Source organism: Fringilla coelebs (assembly GCF_963513975.1).
Source record: "Fringilla coelebs genome assembly, chromosome: 6".
Lineage (NCBI taxonomy): Eukaryota > Metazoa > Chordata > Aves > Passeriformes > Fringillidae > Fringilla > Fringilla coelebs.
The window spans coordinates 33,028,499-33,049,352 of NC_140034.1; the positions used below are offsets into that span (position 1 = coordinate 33,028,499).

General features: G+C 39.5%; 1 protein-coding gene across 1 annotated transcript in view; it reads left to right on the forward strand.

Moving 5' to 3' along the window:
* The window catches only part of ZFYVE26 (zinc finger FYVE-type containing 26), a 47,128-nt gene that overhangs the window by 23,607 nt on the left and 2,667 nt on the right, over positions 1–20,854 (forward strand). The window contains exons 23-40 of the mRNA XM_084208436.1: positions 345–467; positions 968–1,144; positions 2,274–2,520; positions 3,617–3,715; positions 5,342–5,499; positions 6,437–6,606; positions 7,907–7,935; positions 10,002–10,123; positions 10,211–10,431; positions 11,033–11,180; positions 12,297–12,506; positions 13,297–13,512; positions 15,501–15,698; positions 15,998–16,200; positions 17,041–17,182; positions 17,746–17,805; positions 19,060–19,242; positions 20,067–20,111. Coding sequence (XP_084064562.1) covers positions 345–467; positions 968–1,144; positions 2,274–2,520; positions 3,617–3,715; positions 5,342–5,499; positions 6,437–6,606; positions 7,907–7,935; positions 10,002–10,123; positions 10,211–10,431; positions 11,033–11,180; positions 12,297–12,506; positions 13,297–13,512; positions 15,501–15,698; positions 15,998–16,200; positions 17,041–17,182; positions 17,746–17,805; positions 19,060–19,242; positions 20,067–20,111 — 2,751 coding nt within the window. The remainder of the gene's footprint in view (positions 1–344; positions 468–967; positions 1,145–2,273; positions 2,521–3,616; positions 3,716–5,341; positions 5,500–6,436; positions 6,607–7,906; positions 7,936–10,001; positions 10,124–10,210; positions 10,432–11,032; positions 11,181–12,296; positions 12,507–13,296; positions 13,513–15,500; positions 15,699–15,997; positions 16,201–17,040; positions 17,183–17,745; positions 17,806–19,059; positions 19,243–20,066; positions 20,112–20,854) is intronic.

Below are 20,854 nucleotides of genomic sequence, written 5' to 3' on the forward strand. Positions count from 1 at the left end.
AATTTTGAAGATTTTAAAGTAGCATAACTTTGGTCATAATACAGATGTGATTATTAGGGAAATGCTAATATTGTAAATCTGGCTGGCTTTAAGTGTCTTTCTGAAAACTAGCTTGTTTTAGCTTGTTTACTTTACAGGTAAACAAGGTATTTTTTTAAATGCAGGCTGTGAGTGATTAAATTGGCTATCATCTTCCCTTGTCAGTGTAATTATTATTTTTTTTATCTGGGAGAGGAGTCTAAGCTGCAGAATCTCTTGATCAGAACTTTGGCAGAAGCAACTGTGTCAGGGAGGGTAGAGTTTGTCCTTTTGTTTTTAATTTTTTTTTTTTTTTAATTCTTTAGGATTATGAATTATGTGAGGAATGGGGACACTTGTATCCTGTCCCAAGAGAAGACTTGATCAACTTTCACCGTGAGCACCTTCTCCACTTACTGGAGATGGGAGACATGGAAAAGGCGTTGCAGGTAATAGCAAGAGGTTCTCAGTCTCATATCCATAGATCAAATAAGTTGACTTCTGTTTTGCCTGCCTTCACTGTGTGTGTTTTCATGGTATTTTTGATTCCACGCTCAAGAGATGTTACTTGCTTAGATAAGCTTTTAGGATCCCAGCTCTCCCCTGTTATGCTTAAGTAAAAATCCAGCTTGGCAATTTAGTTCTTGGACCTAATAGTGTAAATGTCACTTTCATGGAAATACAAGGCTCCTTTCATTTGAAAAATCATAATGAAGTATGTCAGTGCTGCTTAAGCAGAAGAATCAGAAGTGAAACTAATAACATGAATCAGTCAGCTGTGCCAAAGTTAGTGGTGTGAACATTTCTGATTTTAATAATGGTGGAGCTGTCACTTAGAGTGTGAATTAATTTGCTTGCTGGAACACTGTAGGGTAACAAACTGTTGTGGACAGAAAGCTTCCTTCCAGGAATGTTGTAGAGTTTCACTGTGTTTTGTTTGGTTTTGTAGCTTTTACAGAGAATCGAAGACCCTGGTGTTTGCCTTGCCATCAGTGAGCAGTCCCTGGACCAGCATCCAAACTTGGTGGCCTCTCACTTCTTGGCTGATTACCTCACTGCTCACTTCTATGCCAGTCTGACAACGGCACGCCGGAATGAAATCCAGGCACTCTATATAGGATCCAAGGTCACTAAAACCCCTGCCTTGAGGGATTAACAGCAACAAATAACTGTATAAGTAATTTTGTAATGCATGGTATTGTCATAATATAGGTTTTACCAGAGCATTCTCACCACCCCAGGTCTAAGATCCTGAGTCTCAGGATCCAAAAGAAAGTTAGGGATGGCTTAAAGCTTCTCTTTCCTTTCTCCATTTTTGCAGTTCCATAGTTTGAACACAGCAGTCTTGGGTTTGAGTTATGGGGAATGGACGAACGCACAAGCTGAAAGAGGATAGCATGGAAAAAAATAAAATTGTGGAGTTTATCAGAAAAGTAGCTATCTTTGTCCCAAGTGAAGAAGGAAGTATCCTCAACTTACTCTATCAGTAACACCAGATGTCCTACATATGCTCACCTGTGTGGTGGTTTTTTGACTTCATGTTTCTTCCAAGTGCCGTGTATCTGTGGTGGAGAGTATCACTCCTCTTTCTGGATGGCCCCTGCCTTTACAGAAGTCACACAGGTTCTGTGCTCAGCCTGTTAATAGATGCACTAATCAGCAGATAACCTTAGATATCTAGCAAACAAAATGCAGTGCTTTTGGTCATGTCTGTTTCTGTGTAGGACTGTAAACAGCAGCTTGCTCCAGTGTGGGCCACAACAGTATTTTGCTGGGCTGCCTGTTTCTTTACTTGTTCCTTCTAAAGATATGACTCAGTTTGAAAAGCATCCATATTAACTGTCCATCTAGAGGAGAATTGCTCTTATTTTCTCCTCTTAACATTTCCTCAAATGATAGAAGGATAAGGATTGGGTTAATATGCTTATTATAAGTTTATTTTAATAAGAGAATGTGCTGTACTCTGCAACAACACACTTGCCACAGGGTCACAGGTTTCACTCTTCCGTATTCTCTGAAATAAGGCAGTGTTTTACAGAATGGAAAGTGGAAGTGAAGTGATTCTGCAAATCCTCTCAGTAATTCTGTAACAGAAGTAGAAATTGGTCTGAGAAGTCCCACCCCCTTTTTTTGACCTCCAACTGTCATTCCATTCTCTGCATAAGTTATTGCTCTAGTTTCTTGTCTTTAATCTCGCAGAACCACATATTTAAAGGTGTGTAATTTTATGATACATTTTTTTTCTTGTGTCTCAGGTGTTGCTGACTCTGCCTGAGGTCTCCCGTGTTAACTACTTCCACCTCTCCTCAAGGCCACTGCTCATGCTGGAACAGCTCCTCATGAATATGAAGGTGGACTGGGTAGCTGCAGCTGTGAAGACACTGCACCAGCTCTTAGCTGGGCAGGAAATTGGTATTACTGTAGAAGACATTGACAGTTTGCTTTCCAAGTATGCAGAAAAAGCTCTCAACTTCCCTTTCACATTAAAGGAAAAGAGATCAGGTAACTGTCTGTCAGAATGCTGCTTTTCATTTGGGGAAAAAAGGGCCAAAATCATCCCAGAATAATTTCAGCAATCATGTAATAATATGTTTTAGATGTGTGCCTCTAGTCTCCCGCTAGCCCAGAACGTGTTCTTAAAGTCTTTGCCTTTCTTATAAATGGATGTTTTCAAGGACCAACAGCTCCAAAAGTTTCTCAGACTTTTTTGTGTTGTTCCTTATTGAGGTTTCTTTTCTTGTGTAATACTCATCAGTTTTATTTTACTCCTGTTTAACACAAAGTCACTTATAACTTAAGCACTTCTAAAGCCTGCAGCCAACGACATCTGTCCTCAAGTAGAATGAGGATTTAGTCTTCTGTAGTATTTCCTCCTATCAGAGTCCTATTCCTTTTTCATATAGAAAGCTTCTAGACTCGTAGTTCTGTTTAACAATCTTGTTACAGTTCTCCTCTCTGGCTTGCCAATACCTTCTCATCCATGTTGTCTTTGAGTCTCGTGCACTTGGCTTCTTTTAAGGTTTTAGAACTGGTACAGCAGAGGGTGCTGCAGATCCATTCCAAAGCTTTTGTGTCACTGTATTAAAAACATATGGGGTTCTCTACCTATCTATATTTTTTATACCTGCTGATATGGTACCAATTTGCATTATGCCAGTTTCCAAGTGTTGGCTTCATTTTGGGATTTGAAGATACAACTCTTGCTAACATAAAAGCATCAGACTTAACTCTCTTCTTGCCAAATGATCAATAACTTTGCAAGTATGCACGTTCCATCCACTGCAATGTGAAGCATTTCATATTTGCCATGAGCATCTTATATTAATTGTTTTCACATCTCTGCTGTATTGTTCCTATAGCTGTCATTACTCCCTTGCTTTAATAAGGATCCCTTTCTTTGTTTTTTAGGTAATTGTATATTTTACAGTTTTGCATTAATTGCTGTGGACTAATTTGCATGCAAAACATTGGCCTGTTTTGTGCTAACCTTCTTAAATACTCTTGTGAATGGATTCCTCTAATCTTCGTGAAGACAGGTAGATGTATTGATCTGTATTGTTCTGATTTTTTTTTCTCCTCTTTCTTCTCTTTGTCCTAGATTCTTTGGTACGTATTCAAGAAAGTGTCAATCAGTTATTGGAGTGTGAAGCATTGTCTAAATCAGGATCATCAGAACTATCTCCTGTCAGCTCTACTGGTAAGGTTAAGATCTTGGTGCCTCTTGGGGTTTAACCTCAGCAGCAACCACAGCTGCTTGATCATTCCCCCACCAGCCCCTTCACATGTGGGATGTAGAAGAGATTTGGAAAATGGTACAACCTGTGGGTTGAGGTAAGGAAGGTTTATTAACTGAAATCAAGTAAAATATAGTAATAATGATGATGAAAAGGGTGATAAGAAAAATAGAAAAGAACAAAACCCAAGAAAAACAAATGCTGTATAATACAATTGCTCATCACCTGCTGACTGGTTCCCAGCCCATTCTCAAGTGTGGATCAACCCCTGCCAGCCATTTTCTCCCAGTTCATTCCCTGGGTATGCCATTCTACAGTCCTTGAAGTTTTTTCCCTAGGATTGCTCTTGTGACCTGAGGAAAATAGCACACCTTGAATTGTCTGAGAGGCTCCACTCACAGTCCTCAGACACAAAAAAAATCAAAACTAAGTAATTTAAGCCAGAACAACTGGAGAATATTTGTAGCTATGAAACAACCAGAAACTCTTCTGCAGGTTCTATGCAGCAACTCATGCAAGAGATGCACAGTCTTTGTGTGCTCTCAGGGAAAGACTAACAGAATATCCTCAGACCTCCAAGGGTGATGATTCTTAGCAAGTAATGGGCCTGGACTAGAGCTGCAGAATGATATCCTGATCTACAGTTTAGGGTGTCTGAACTATTTACTGCTTCTGTATCCTGAAATGAAGACTTCTTGCTTACATCAAGCGACAGCAGTGTTTTGGATTGGGCTGTATAGCTCTTCAGTTTTTTCTTACAATGGTCAGCCTAATATCTCTATCCTGTTAAAAAACTTGAATGCACAATCCTTTAATGTTTGTTTGCAATCTGGTATCTACTTGAATGAGAATGAGCTTTAGTGAAATGGAGATTTTTGTTCTTCTTTAGTTTAACATGCATGCACACAGAAGGTGGCTTGCAGGGCTGCAGGGATACATTGTACTTTTTAATTAACCTGCTGTGTGACTGACTCACATAATATAAACTAAAAGCCTATCTGATATTGTAAACTTCATTCAATGAGTATTTCATTGTTGGGGTCAAAGATGCCAAAGGCCACACTTAAATTCCTGCTTCTGTGAACTAATTTCCCAGTGGTAGATTGAAAAGGGAACCAGAATAGGGAGGGCTAGGCTGTTGCTATCTCCCCTGAGATAACAAGGAAACTCCCAGTCTTCAGGAATGTCAACACTGGGTATACTTAAGATTCTATTTTATCCTGTATTACTTTTTGGTATCAAATGACCATTTTTTCTTCTTCCTCCAAGTCTCTGCTTGTGATACAAGACCAGATGTTGACACATTGTCTTACACTTTTCTAATTGTTGTGGAAAAGGTCTCTTAATAAGTACATTCTCTTGCTTGCCAGCATTGAAGTACTATAAGTTTACAATCTTAGTTTCTAGCATATATATTCCTTATACAATGTTACTCTGCTGTGCCTAGCTGAAAGATAATGATAGTGGTGATCTTGTGAGGCAGAAAGATCGTCCAGCCTCATTGAGTCTGTAGTGTTTTCTGGTACTTGGGACTCTATTAAACAGCTTAAATCCCATTCCATATTTTTCTTGGCCTGGCTCATTTTCAGGTGTAACCATATCTGCAAGTCCCAGAGACAGAAGTCTGCCACAGAACTTGTTTCCTCAAGAATTTGTGCCTCCTGAGAAGCCACCACCCAAGCAGCAATGGATACCTGATCACACTGAAGCTATATGTATGGTTTGCAAAACTGAACGCTTTACTATGGTAAGGAGCAAAAATGAAGTACAGACATTCCTAGAACTCTGACCTTAATATGAGCACTTTCTCATAGTCTGTTTCCTGAAAGACCTGAGCTACTTTAGCAGGTTTGTCTGCATCACCATGGGCCCAACAAGATTGCCAGTCCTTTGGTATTTAACCATTGGCTTCTATTTAGAGTGGTTGAGGAAGACTGGCAAGAATTAGTTCCTTGCAGTGTTCTGTGAAGTGTTAGAGCCTAAAGAGGAAATCTGGTTATCAGAGAGAAGACAATTATGGGATCTCAAAAATGTGTAATATCAGCAGTATTAATATTCCAGAAGACTGTCTAGTTGACTCTGCTGGCAGACAATAACAAGATCACTGTATGATTCAGATTATGAGTATAGAAAATGAAATCTTTGCTTTTGGTTGCACTTTTTCTAAAAAGTATTGTTTCACAGAGTACTTGAGAACTGCATGGGTGCTCTAAGGGAGAACAATAATTTTTAGTTCTGCAGGTGTGCTGGCAGCCTGCTATCTTCTGCTGCTTAGAAACAGTACTGTTTTCTCAAAAGTGTATCTGCTGCTTTTGAATTTGGAAATTTCTAGAATGGCATCAGGAAAAACAGCTTAGAGCTTTTAACTTTTCCAGGACATGATCTAATTAGCTTTGTGATCAAAACTGGGATAATTTAAGTAATAGAAAGCCCAAGGCTGCTGCAAATGTATTTTAAATACTGGCCTCTGGGTTTGGGGTTTGATTTTTTTTTCCTTTGCTATGCTTTTTTCAAAAAAGGAATTTTAACAGGGAGAATCAATTACTGTATAATTCTGAAAAGCCTTAACCTGCATGGTGTTTCCTCTCTTCAAATGGAGTAAGTTTACTCACGAGTAAAGAGAGACCCAGGAGGAGACTTCAGTAAATTCTCTTTGTGGCTCATCCATGACCTCTTGTGCTTAGTTTAACAGGCGCCATCACTGCAGGCGCTGTGGCAGGCTGGTGTGCAGCTCTTGCTCCACCAAGAAAATGGAAATAGAAGCTTGCAGAGAAAATCTGTCTCGTGTGTGTGATCAATGCTATAGCTACTACAACAGAGAAAACCTGCCTGACGTGGTGCAAGACACAAGCACGTAAGTCCTTTTGTCCTAGTTCTCCTCAATTTTCAGCAGGGTGCATGAATGGACTGAGAGAGACATAGCATTTGGATTTATCTGGATGATGTAACATCAGCCATTTGGCCTCCAGCTGTAGGGATTTTCAGGTTTGGTAGGTGTGGGAATGTTCCTTATGCCTCACCTTTCACATTGGAGGCCAGGCAACAAATTCTTTAAGTATCAATAATTCTTTAAGCATCAGTTAATCACTAACCTAAGAATTGAATGCTTTGATGCAAAACATAGCACAAATTGCTACAGTGTGACAAAGTTCCTTGCAGTATACTCAACTTCTGGATTGATATTGCATGTTGACTACCTCTGCTGAACATATCAGTGTTTTAGTTATTCCATAATCCCTCAGTTATGGCTCCCTGAATCCTTGGGGATTAAAAAGCAAGTTTCTGATTAGATAGGCTTTGAAACTGCCTTTAATAAAAGGGACAGCTGTGATGACAGATTTTCATTATGTGGTTGCTTTCAGCTGAGAATTGGACTGAAATTCATTGTGTGTACACAGGCTAGCTGGTGAAAAGTGCAGCTGAAAAGAGTTTTACCCTCTGTGACCTTGAGCAGGCTTGATCGGGTCACAGAGAGTAAGATTTACCCTTTCCAGCCATGCTTTAATTTCCCCTTCTCCTAACTGCAGATAACAGTATCTACTATGGCAGTTATCAGCAGGCTCCCTAGGAAAGGAGCAATTCTGTGCAGGTCTGAAAAGGAACCTGTGAAAAAACAAGCCATCACTTCATCACTTGCAGCTGAACAGTTTGTGTCAGAATGGTTGCTTACATTGCCAGATTAGGCCAGCAGTGCTCAACACTGTGCTTGAATGCCACCTGCCAGGTTTTAATTAATTGTCTGGGTTTTTTTATACTTGCCCTGTTTGTGTATCAAACCCAAGAAAATCTTAAGGGCAGTGACATGGATACCAAAGACTTCATTTTAGCTCTGACATGTCCTGGTACTGGGCTGTTCTTGTTCTCAGTGTCTGCTTTTTTATGATGTGCGCAACAGTGCTGTTCCTACAGAAGGTCATAAGAGCTTGTTACTTAGTGCATTTGAAATACAGCAATACAGAGGCAGAATCTTAGGTTTCCAAGCAGAAGGGATTAGGGGCAGGGGAGTGTGTTGAAAAGGACAGGTAGGGGTAGCTGTTGGATTTTTACAGAACAGCGTTCTGAGGAGGGTAGCCATACTGATATCTGCCTTAAAACCATGTTTCCCCCAATGTGGTGGAGTAGGCATGATGGTTTTTTCTGTCATTTTATTACAGCAGAAAAGAAGATCAGGACCAAGTGCAAGGTAAGGAATGGAGTAATGTTAAACCTCAGCTTTTTAATGTGCCTGATTACCAGTTAGATACTGGAAGCTGATACAACTGAGTGCAGCTAAAGGGTGATCAAAACTTCAGTTACAAAATATCACTGATGGTTTTTGCATGTGCAGGCTGAAATTGAGCATTTCAAACTTCTGTGAATGGAAATTGAGACTTGGGAGAGCTATCTGAGGCAATATTGAATGCGTGGATGGGTGTTATAGAAAGGAACTGAAAAAGAGTTGGAGAATTCACTTTTCATTCTAGAAACAGTGAGAGGCAGTGGTGTGAGTAGGAATTAATTAGCTCACTACAGAGCAGTGCTGAGGGATCCTCTTTTTAGAAACCATGACAGTACAATTCTGAGTACCGCTGCAGTATGCTGTGGTGTTTTATACCCCATGCTGCCAAGAGGTAGCACAGCATGAGACCCCTCTTGTGGGTCTGGCTGTGTCCTGAGTTCTATCTCCTGTCTTGATTGTGTGAAAATAGTAATTGCATTTTAGTGCCTCAGTTTCCAAATCTAATATTTTAAGCTTCAGGAATAATAGCAAAATTAATTGACTTTTTCTCTGCCATTTTTCCTCAGGAGGTATTTACTGGTTTTGGTGTTTTGGGCGATTGTAAAATTTTCCTACACTGATGTGAAATTCTGTCGGAACAAGACACAGTTAGTTGAAGTGCTTATAACAGTAGCATGAAACATGGTGCAGAATTTGCTTTTGTGTAGTAACAAAGCAAATAAGAATATTTTTTCTTATTTGTTCCTTTTTAAAGTATGATGGGCTATTTGAGAATTTTTTTCCTCTGCTGTTGATGGAAATTTACTTTGTCTCAAGACTGAAACAGCTGAAATGTAGCTTTTGTGTAGCATTGCTGCACATCACTCAACCTATCTGATCCATTCAGTAAGAGTGGATAAGAGCACTGTGAAAATTCTCAGATTTAAGAGTAAAATAATTTTATTTTGCTTTTCTAACTTATCTGGGGGGACTGTGAAGAAGGCTTATCAAATATTTTATAGCCTAGTTTATTTGTGCCAATTCAGTTTCCAGTTCAACTTGGAAAAGTGCGAGGGGGGTGTTGGGTTTTGGTTTGGTTGCTTTTTTTGGTTGGTTTTTTTTAATTCACCCTACAGTTTTAGAGTTACTCCACACTCTAAAAAGGGATGTGAACTGTAAATAAGTAAGTTTTGAGACTTTCTAATTTTTTTTTTTCAGAGGAAGCTGATCAGAGGCAAGAGTAGCAAATTGTCATTATTCTCCATTTCTTGGCATTGTGAGATTGGCCATTGTGTTTTTGGAACCACAATCACAAACTTGATCATCAAGCTGAGGGCTTGTGCACTCTGAGCTACACTCAGATGACAGACAGTATTTAATTTATTACTCTTCTGGGTAACAAGCTTCAAAACAAGTATTTCCTTAATCTGGAGGAAAGAAAACTACTTTTCACAGAAATTATATTTCTTGAATCATTTGATCAGAACTCAAATTTTCTGCAGTACTATTTTATAAGAATATTTAACATTAGGAGTTAGGTCTTCTTAAAAACATTTGGCCTAAAGCTCATGGACTCTATGAGCATATCACCTGAATTTTGAAAATAACATAGGTTAAATTGACTTAAACACCTCTTTCTTTTACAACTGTTTTTTATTTTCCCCTTCAAGCTGAAACCCACAGCTCTCATACTTCCAGTTCCTTCCTGCTCAGAAATATTTAATAAATTGCCTAAGGGGAGGCTAAGGAGGGAAGGCTGCTGTGCTTGATGCCCAGTAGCATAAGAGTTAAAAAATAAATTGAAAACATGTTACTGGAGCCAGTTTTTGGTAACAGTGACAGTAAGTTTAGATATGATGTGGCAGCCTGCTGAGGGAAGGAAATGTTTCTGTGATGTGTGCTGGACGTGTGATTCTGCAGGAAATGGCACAGTGATAGGACTATAGATGACTGTTTTTTGAGAGATAGGAATGCTCTGCATTGTGTGTCCTTAGCTGGGTTTGTTGCTTCTTGTGCAATGATTTTACCTGGTGTCCTGTTTTTTGCTGTAGAAACCTCTAATAATGAATATTCCACAGTGGTACAAATACCCAAGGCAACTGATCTTGAATGGATTTTTTCCCTGAATGAGGAGGAGAATGAAATTGTACGCAGAGAATTTTATTATGAGCAGGTGAGGTCATGAGAGAGTCCAATATAAGCAGTTCACTGCTGAACTACCTCAATACCTATATTTGTCTGTCTTTCCTCAAATTGTCAGGCTCCCAGCTCTTCCTTGTGTATTGCCATCCTTAGCCTGCACAGTGACAGCATAGTGTGTGGCCACCAACTGATAGAACACTGCTGCAAGCTGTCCCAAGGGCTCACTAATCCTGAGGTGGATGCTGGACTCCTCATGGACATCATGAAACAGTTGCTCTTCAGTGCTAAAATGATGTTTGTTAAAGCTGGAAGGAGCCAGGACCTAGCTCTCTGTGACAGGTGACTCTAATCAGATATTCACTGGGATGTATTGTGGTACTGTAAAGAGCATTATCTTTTTTGATTGAGGAGTGGAGGTGGAAGAGTTACTTTCTCTTTGTACTGTGGACCAGTTTAAATGAGAATTTCATAATGCAGGCATAATGGGAAAATTCAAATAGGAGAAGTTCAAGTAATATGACTACTTAGCAATTACTGAGCGAATTCTCTAAATAGGAAGAAATTATTCACAAAGATGGGTACATATCTTACTTATGCTCTTGTATATCTCCTTTCAGTCTGTATTTTAATACAGGATTTTAAACCTGTGCTTCCTGAGAATGAACATTTTACACTTCTTGTTTTGTCCTACAGAGCTTGAGGTGGCAGGTGTGATATATAAATTCCACATGTACTGTTTTGCTGGTGTCTTCAGTCAGCGTGTTATGCTGAACATGGCAAAGAAACCCCAAACAACAACAAATACTCTGAAGGGATAGTATGATGGATAGAGAAACGTGGTGTACTGGTGATTAGAAACCACTGTCCTAAGAGTTTTCTTTGCATAAAGTTCTTCAATGTACAGTAATAGTGAAAGTGTATGTATTTGTTTAACCTCTAGCTACATCAGCAAAGTGGATGTCTTGAATATTTTGGTTGTTGCTGCCTACCGTCCAGTGCCATCTTTGGATCAGATCCTTCTCCCAGCAGCAGTAACAAGATTGAGAAATCAGCTTTTGGAAGCAGAGTACTATCAACTAGCTATAGAGGTAACACCAGTGGAGTGATGTCAGCATTAATTCTTCTGTAGTGACTTTTATTTTCCTCCCTCCTGAATCCAGATGAATGTGATGTGTGAAATGGACAATATTTAAACAGTTACAAACTGAGATTAAGTTTCTAAACATGGAAGAAATAATTTTATGAACACTGGAAAAAATTTCTGAGATGGAGAAGTCCTGCTGTGGGGCAGGCTGCAGAAGGGAAGGATAAAGCAGCCTTGTTTTCTGGTACAGTTAAGATTGAAATCGACTAACTGCAAGGAAGTCATTAAATGGGGGAATCTTTCAGCCAGTAGAAGGGGTGAGACACCCTTTGTGGAAGGGCTTTATCTGAAGCTTAAATGTTAGATTCTATTTGTCTGTAATCTGACAGCAGACATTGGTAAGGCACCTTTCCCAGCCATTTACTTGGAAATCAGCAATGTTGGCAAATCTATACATCAGAGCTCATCTCGTGTGGTTTATCATCATCTAATCCTCCTCCCAGGATTTTGTAAGCCTCTCTTTCTTGGCATTGCACTTTGTTAAATACAGGATTATGATACTACAAATAGTATTAAGATTTGTTAAGCAGTAATAAACAGCAAGAATAGATGACCTATTTGAATAGAAATAGTTCTTATTTAAAAGCAGCTAAAAGAGCTTTAGGTCTACTAAAGAAAATCAGGAGTAAATTTTATCAGCAAAGTTGTGTGAAATAAAAAGTATCTTGGCAGTTCATGAAGCATCTTCTGTTGCCTTTTTAAAACCACAAATCTGGTGAATTCTGCTCTGTAAAAATCATCTGCTTTAGAAAAGCTGATGTGAAAATGTCGTGGTTTAGAACTCAAAAATGAAATTTCCCAGATAAACAGTAGTTTAAACTTATACAATTAGAAAAAGGTCCACATTTGGAGATCATGGTTGTTTTGTAGTTGGCCTTTAGTGCCAGTAATATGGAAATAATCAGCATAGGTTTTTTGTATGGTTTTTCAGTTGTTTGTTTTAATGGGAAATGTGCTCTAGGCTAGGAAAGGTCAGAGTCATAGACTGTGTGACAAGCCATTTTTCCTATTTGCTGTACTGGGACTGTGTTGTAATATTAACAAATGATTTTGAATTTAGGTTTCTACAAAATCTGGATTGGATCCAGGTGGAGCATGGCATGCCTGGGGCATGGCTTGCCTTAAAGCTGGAAATTTAACTTCAGCAAGAGAGAAGTTTAACCGATGTTTAAAGCCACCCATGGATCTAAACCAGCTGAACCATGGTTCAAGGCTGGTCCAGGATGTGATACAGTACCTGGAGTCCACAGTGAAGCCAGTACTCATCACAGTAAGAATCTGAAGAAATTATGGTTTAGTACACATCTTGTAGGAATGCATGTTACAATAGCAGGTGTTACGGTGTTTATGTTCCTTCTTTGTCATGATTGTGTATTGCAAACTGAATATTGTTGAGAAATTTGTTAGCTGTTTCATCACATTGAAGTGGTGCCTGAGAGATTGTAGGATTTAATAACAATTTGGGATACACTTTGTGGAGGGAAAACAGGCTGTACTAGATAATGTAGTTTTACTGCAGTCTAAGGAAGGTAAACTCAATCCCAGCAGTATTTTGTGATGCTGCAGTGATGCAATTTTTCTACTGAAGCTCTGGTAACTATAGAAGTTCAAAGACTTTAAAATGCTTTCCCAATCCTCTCATCCAAAACCACTACTAAATGGTTTGGAATACTGATTAGGTACCAAAAAATTACTTTTTATACTAAATAACTGCAGAATCATGATGATAAAAGACCAATTACATATTTTGGGAGGAAAAAAACCCCTCTTTTAACAGGGTTGTTGAAGTAGCTGTTTAGACTGGAATTTTTTAAAGTAAGCCTTGTACTTGTCCTTGGGAACAGCTATGCTGGGTACAGCAACATTCATCTCATCTGTTGATAGCAGAGTTCCAGTCTAATGTTTGTAAAAAACATTGCTGGATTCTCACCCCTCTGAAGCAATACCTCTTTTTAAAACAAGATAACAGAAATACTTCAGGGCTGAGTAACAAGACCTACATGAAAAAAAGATTTTTTTCTTGCTGATCACCTATCATTGGTTCTCTGTGTTAATGGTAGGATGATGATTACTTTGCCACATTGAGGGAACTTGAAGCAACACTGAGAACAAGAAGTCTGTCTCTGGAGGTGATGTGTGAGGGGAAGATTCAGCACAACAGCTATTATCAGGAGTGCTTGTTCTATTTACACAGTTATGGCACCAATCTGGCAATAATAAGCTTTTACATGAGGCATGACTGTATGAGAGAAGCGCTGCTTCACTTGTTAAATAAGGTGAGTAGTTCAGTTTTCATCACCAAAACTGAAATTTGAAAAACAGCAATGAGCATCATGCAGTGTTTGGGTGTCTTTCTTCACAGGAGTTTGCTGAGGTCCTGAAATGCTTTTATACAAACTATCCAGTGACTGAATTCAGTGATATAGAAGAGCAACACTGATCTTTACAGATCTAAAGAGAGTAGGCACTTTTGGCTCTTTTTATAGAGGTCCTGCATCAAGAGCACTTTGTCTTTTTTTCTACAAAGTTGAAAATGTGAGACTGTTGTCATAGAGTTTAGAAGAGAGAAGGACAATTTTGAATTCCAGGGTGCAGATAACATTAGGCACTACTCCCTATCCCTGTGCCTCTGTCTCGTGGTATTGTTTGTTGAATCAGATCACCTATGTTTGCTCTTCTGTAACCCTTAGGAATATAAGAGGAATATATTAACCATTAAGAATATAAGAGGAATACAGAGGACAGAAGTCTAGGGAACTCAAAATGAGGTTTCCAGCTGTCTCTTAAGGAAACTGCATAATATAAGAGGACTTAAGTATCTCTGGAGTAAACAGTTTTATTGGTGCTAAACTACAATTAAATCTAGAAATTATTCCAGGTTCTTACTAAGACATTAAGGGTGCTTCTTAGGAGATATTAATCCATTATATCTCACCAGCTTGTGAGAGTGTGGTGTTTCCTTTTCTAAGTTGCTGTGCTTGTGTTTGAATTAATGATTATTTTTTTATTATTTGAAATAACTCTTATTGAGAATCTACACAACTTGAAACACCAACTTCCATTGTCTTTATCTGGTTATGAAGTTTGTTAATAGAAAATTAAGTTGCCTTATCTGCTCTGCTTTCTCATTGTATCATCAGTCATTCTAACATCTTACAGTCGTCTGCATATTGAATTGCCTTTTAAAATTTATCCTTTACATCAGTTAAAATCTGCTTTTAAAGAAAAGTTGCATATTTTTACGATGTAGGTGACATAATTTAACCTCTTAAGTAGCAGACTTGGAAAATACTCTAGACAGACAATTTGATGTGGAAGTTTTGGACAAGGAACTGGGAGTAATCATACAAACCAGAGAGGAGGGTTGGTTCCCCATAAGCTATAAGGTACTAAGCTTCTGACTAAACATTTTGCAGTTGGTTGTTTGGAGACATTTTATGTGTACAGACTTTGTCACTTGTATCTTACTCTGAGATAAAAAAAGATTTCAAAAATTTCATATCAAGCCTTTAAAACATTTGTGGTGGCCCTGTTGACACATATTAATGTTGCTGTGGAAAGAAGCACATGTGAAGCTGCATTTGCAAGACCACAGTCAAGAGGTCAAGGGGAGTAAATGCCCCTTCAGGTCACTACTTGTGAAATTTCATCTGAACAACTGTTCCCCGTCCTGGGTTCCCATATACAAAACAGACACTGTGAAAGTGAAGCAAGTCTAATTGAAGGCCACCAAAGTGTCTAGGGGCCTGAAACACCTGATATTTGAGGAGAGTGATAGAGCTAGGTTTTTCCTGCTGGAAAAAAAGGCAAGAGAAGAGCTATGTGCACTGTTTTCAGCTACTAAGTGAGAGATTATAGCAAAAATAGAGCTATGCTTATCTTCTATGTGCCCAGTAAAAGGGTAAGAGACAGTGGACACAATTGAGAGCAAGGGAAGTTCCAACTGGATATAAAGAAAAAGGTTTGGGGTCTGTTTTGGGGTTTTTTTGGTGCATATATTTGGACACGGAACCAGAGCCACAGGGGGGTTGTTGAATCACTCTACTTTGTCAGGCTCAGAACTTGACTGAGCAGATCCAGAGCAGCATGACCTAACTTGGAAGTCATTCTTTGCGTGGGGTTTTGAACAAAATAATCCCCAGAAATCCCTTCCATTGTCAATTATTTATTAATTTTATGATTTCTGTCACTTAATATGCTTTTATATTACATAAGGAAAATAAGCTACAGTGGCTTTGCTTCAACCAATTTTCTGTTTGTGTAGGAATCCCCATCAGAAGTGTTTATTGAAGGGATCTTCATTCCAAGTTACGAAAGTGGAAAGCTGCATATGTTGGAGAACTTGCTGGAAACCATTGATCCAGGATTGGAAAGCTGGGGAGTCTACTTGATTGCAGCCTGCAAATACTTGCAAAAAAAGAACTATTACCATATTCTGTATGAACTGCAACAGTTCATGAAGGTAAGTTGAGGGACAGTGCCATCTCTTTCAATTAAATGCTGAATACCATCAGACTTTTGGTTATTTACTTTGGTCTAAACCTGCATGCTGGACAAGTATATTTTTGCCTCTTTACAATCTTAGAAAACATAGAAAGGCCTGAGCTTTACTAAAGCTGACCTGATCCATGTCATGGCTCTGGCACATTGTATTAAAGAAAACAGAGCTCTGCCTGCTTTGTGTGAGCCCTTCAGTGCAGACAGTGATCACTGAAGGTGGGGTCCTGTGGCCCATCTTAGTGGTGAGTGCATTTCTTCCAGGATCACGTCCGTGCTGCAATGACATGCATTAGATTTTTCACTCACGGAGCAAAGTCTTACACTGAACTTGGAGGAAAACAGACGTGGCTTCTAAAGATCAAGGACCATCTCAAAGTCTATCTGCAGGAGGTCTCAAGAAGTTCAGGAAGGAAAAAAATGGCATTCACTTTTCGGAAGAAAATGTCTGCTACAGATGTGTCGAGGTATTTATAAACAAGAAGCTAAGTTTTAGGAGAGGTGAAATTCAGGCTTTAGACTTTGGGGTTTTTATTAGTTTCATTTAAGTTGGCTTTAGCTAACACTTACTGGTTGTCTTTGACCTAAATCTGCTTTTATGTAGTTACAAGTGTAGGATTCCCATCACCTTTTCCCCCAAAAATCCAAACCAGGAGAAGGGCAGTTGTTTCTACTAAAAATCTGTATGTATATCAGACTACCCTCCTTCAATTAAAAAAAACAAACAGGAACCCTACAATGCATAGACAATTATGCATCATTCTGCAGGTTTTTTTTTCTTTTTCTCTTCCTTTCCTCTCCAAAAAGCAAGCAGCTTCATAGTGCTTCACTGTCTACTGGGGTTAACTCAAACCACTGCATTATGTACAAGCTATAGGTGCCAGAGATAACTGGATTCCTGTATTCAAAAGTCAAAGTGTAAATTTAGCCTGATCTCTCTTGTACTTGGCGGTTTATATCTTTCTTAGGGCCTTTTAGTCTAGACTTTAACTTAAACCTGGAGGGGTGTAAATGTGATGAGGTGAAAAAGCAGGAACAGATATTTATTTGGGGATCCAGTTTCTCTGGCTCACTTCTTTGAAATAATGTGAATAATTGCTTGTCTTCAGCTTGTGATGTATGTTAAGTGCACAGATCTGAAATGTAACATTGCTGCAGACTTGCACAATGGACAAAGTCAAAAAGCAACTAAAATAATTGTTTATAAGTATGTCTTCTTTTGAAGGTATTGAAGAAATTAGTTCATATAAATAATAGTTGACACTTTCCCTATTACAAAATAAAGTCAGAATTTTTTCACTATCTAGGCACATCAATACAGTTGATCTGCAGATGGAAGTAACAAAGTTCCTGCATCAGTGTGAGAGCTCAGGAGCCTCTCAAATGACAGACTCCTCCTTGCCCACACTCTTTGGAAACAATAACATGAAAATGGATGTTGCTTGCAAGGTACTAATGCTATTTTAAACACAGCTCTGTTTTTCATAAATAATACTAATGGGTAATGCAGGTTAAAGCATTTGATGGTTGAAGCAGTTTCTTGTATTTTTTTGTGCAGGTTACTTATGCATGAATGCAACCCATCATTTATGAAAAATTCATGTTTTTTCCTCAGAGTAGCAGAGAACATGTGAGAACTTGTTCTCTTGAGGAGCTCATCTCCTCAAAGTTCAAATTTTCATGGGCAGATCATCCAAAATACAAATAGTAATATTCCTTTTGCTTCCTTGCTTCCATTATATTTGGAAGCAAGGCAAATAATGCTATAATTTTAACCATTCGTAACTTTGGCTCATCTCCATCTGTAAATTGCCTCATGTCCCTTGGGGAAGCAGTGCATGACAATAGACCCTGTAATTTGCTGTACTTCTTGGGATGCTGCTGTTTTCTGCTGAAGTAACGTATTTTATTTTGGCCTCTGGGCAAAAGCTGGATTTGTATTAATATTAATTAACTGTACATAATGAAAAAGGAATGTGCATTCCCAGACTTGTCTATGCCTCTCTTTTCAGGTCATATTGGAAGGCAAAAACATTGAGGAGGGGTTTGGGATTGCATTTAGAGTTCTCCAGGTATGGAAAAACTTGATATAACAAGCAACATTAATGCAAAGTAACTCCTGAAAGCAGCAATTATTTAAACAAAAGCTTCCCCCCCCCACCCCCAAATGTATTTTAATCCCCTCAAAAGCAAAACTTGTTAAGGAAAAGTCACAAGTTTAAATCTTACATGTCCATGTATTTGTGGAAGCTTGGTAAAGAAATTAAGATGCTGTTTTAGTAGGACATTTCCAGAGTAATAGGTCCTACAAAGGAATGAAGTACAGCTTTTCCTTTGCTGTGCACCTTGTTCAGTGCCTGAACTCTGGTAAACCACAGTCACAGATGTTTGTAGAGACCTCTCACGTGGTACCTCTCTGCAGCTCATGACAGTCATGCAAAGACAGTGAATAAATAAGGCCAGAGCTCTCTCTGTTCTATTCTCCTGATTTGAGAACAAAATTAATTAACTGGAAACTCTGGCTGGGGACCTCTCATTCCTCATGTCTGGGTAGAAGTTGAGTGATTATCAGTTAGCATAGCTCATGAGCCTCTAAACTCTTCTGAGTGTTTCTCATCTGTATAGTCCCAGATGACAGAGTAGGGCACTTTTGGGCAGAGGTGGCGCACTGAAAGAGTATTTATGGATGTGGCAGGCCCTGCTCCTTCTTTCAGGTCAGGATGTACAAGGCAGAACTCCTCTTTGTAGGGAGATGGAGAGCCTTCTAAGCAGCAGCAGCCGCTAACTCCAGTAAAAATGGAGCAGTGAGTCCAGCTGCCTTTTCCACTTCCGTTTCCATCCTTTTTTTTCTTCACTTACTCATTGTAGGATCAGTTCACAGCTTTTATCATCTCTTCCCTCATGTGGATGGTGTATGATGGTCAATTGCCTCCTGTTTGGGGTGTCCAAAGAGTGACTGTTGGTGGGGAGGCTGGAGAAATAGAGTGGGAATGTGCTAAGTGAGGGAGAGGTGGGTAGGGAATCTAGGAAACAGCTTTTGCCAGAAGAAATAAAACTGATTTTTTGCCACTCCTGAAAAGAAGGCAGTAACAGCACTCTTGTTCTTAAGCAGGATTGATTTTTACAAGTCTGGTTATAAAAAAGCCTTTAAGTCAGCCCTGAGCAGTGGTGAGTGGAAAACCAGAGGCTCCCAAAACAGCCTTGACTTCTTGGGGCATGATGTGGTATTTTGTCCTTAGGAGAGACTGTCTCAGTTGTGTAGACTCCTCTGAGAAAACCTGCTGAGAACATTCAGTGTGTTGCTCTGATGTTCCAACTACCTCTAGGACTTCCAGCTGGAGGCTACAGAAGTGTACAGCAAAGTGGCCAAGCAGCTGCTGAAGCAGCAGAAGTACAGCGAGATCCAGCAGCTCCTGAAGTGTGTCAATGAGTCTGGAGTGGCAGCAAAAAATGATGGGGATAACATTATCCTAAACTGTCTAAATGAGTTCAAAAACATTCCTGCTGAGGTAATTCTGTCCTGCATTGTGAACCTTTTGAAGTAAAAAGGATATAGACCATACAGGCTGCAGGGAAGTCTGGTGCCTGTACTGCTCTTAGCTGTGAGTCCTTTGGATGCTCTGGCTCCTTGCTGTGGGCATAGCTGCAAGGTGGGAGTGCATGGCTTGCCTTGTACAAGATATTCTGAGAGGAAACCATAAGTAGCTAAAGCACACTCCTGCCCAGCACTTCCCAAATGGATACCCATGGGTGGCACAGAACATTTGCTTCACAACATCCTGTCAAATTCTGCTGATTGCAGGAGGAGGTGTTCCCTTCAGTGAGGCTTCCCTGGCTAACACAGAGGGTGTGTGGAGGCAGAAGCCTCCTGCCTCCATAGGAACCAATTTTGTGAATCCCTTTGTCTACCACAGTGTTTTTTCCATCCCAGTGAAGGAAGGAGATACATTCTGCTAGTTCTGTTAATTAGAATCAGGGATGCAGTCCACTCTTTGGGTCAGGGTGGGCCATGAGGTAACTCCTGCTGGGATGGAGGGAACCTACAAATTCACTTCATGGAACAAAAGCCATGTCCATGAGAGACTCATAGCATTCTCTAGGGATACCCCCCAGAGATGGCAGGCAGGAAAAGCTGTGGGTAAAGAGAAGACTTGGAGTTAGTTTTTTTTTTCGTATTTTCTACATCTGCAACTCTTGCAGTTGGGGCAGTCTAAGCACCTGCTGTGATCTCAGCAGCCCTGCCTGTCCACAGGGGTTTGATCCCTGATGGGGTAAAGTTTTTCAGACTATTATCACTTTAAGTGTGAACACCTTTTCCCTTCTTTGGATGCAGGATCTCGATAATCTGATTCAGGATATGGACAGTGATGAAAACAAGGTAAGTAAAAGCACAGTAGCAAAAGCTAAACAGCCCAGTCTTGGTCTGCAGCTTGCAGACTGTTTTTCACTGTCTTCTCTCTCATCCTCATGCAAGTAAGATTTTTGAAGACTACTTCCTAGATTGTAGAAATCACCGTGTATTCCTCAAGGCCATGGTGTTTGTGACATGTGTAAAGCTGTGACATACAAGTATCAATTTGGCTTATCTTTATTAGTTCCCTGAGAGACCTCAGAGTAAGGGCTGGGCATTTGTTAGAGTGGGAAGAAAAGTATTTCAGAAAGGTACATTGGTGGGTTTGTTGGTTTGTTATACAACTTTTCACATAGGCGCACACAGGTTTCTAGTAATGGCAGACAGCTAATGCTGACCACTTCAGCTTATTGTTTCATTATACTATTTCTATTTCTATATCTATACTATCTCTATGGTGATCGGGAGTTGAATGATAAAACTTCTCCAGCTTCTGATAGACTTTTTCTCTTAGAGGAAATGAAGCCTCTTAGAGGAAATAAAAACTAGTTACATCTTTGTTGGCCTTCATACCAGCCAGCCAAGCCACTGGAGAACTGTAGATCCCTGTTCATGGAAGTGGCTGTGACTCAGCATTTGGGGGTTGTAGATCCTGAGTGGCATAGCTGGGAGTAAAATCTAAAGATTTTTGACAGTCCTCTGTCTGCTCTGAATGACAAATTCACTGTTGTAGGCAGATTGAAAAATGGGGCTTTTAATTCTGCTTTTCT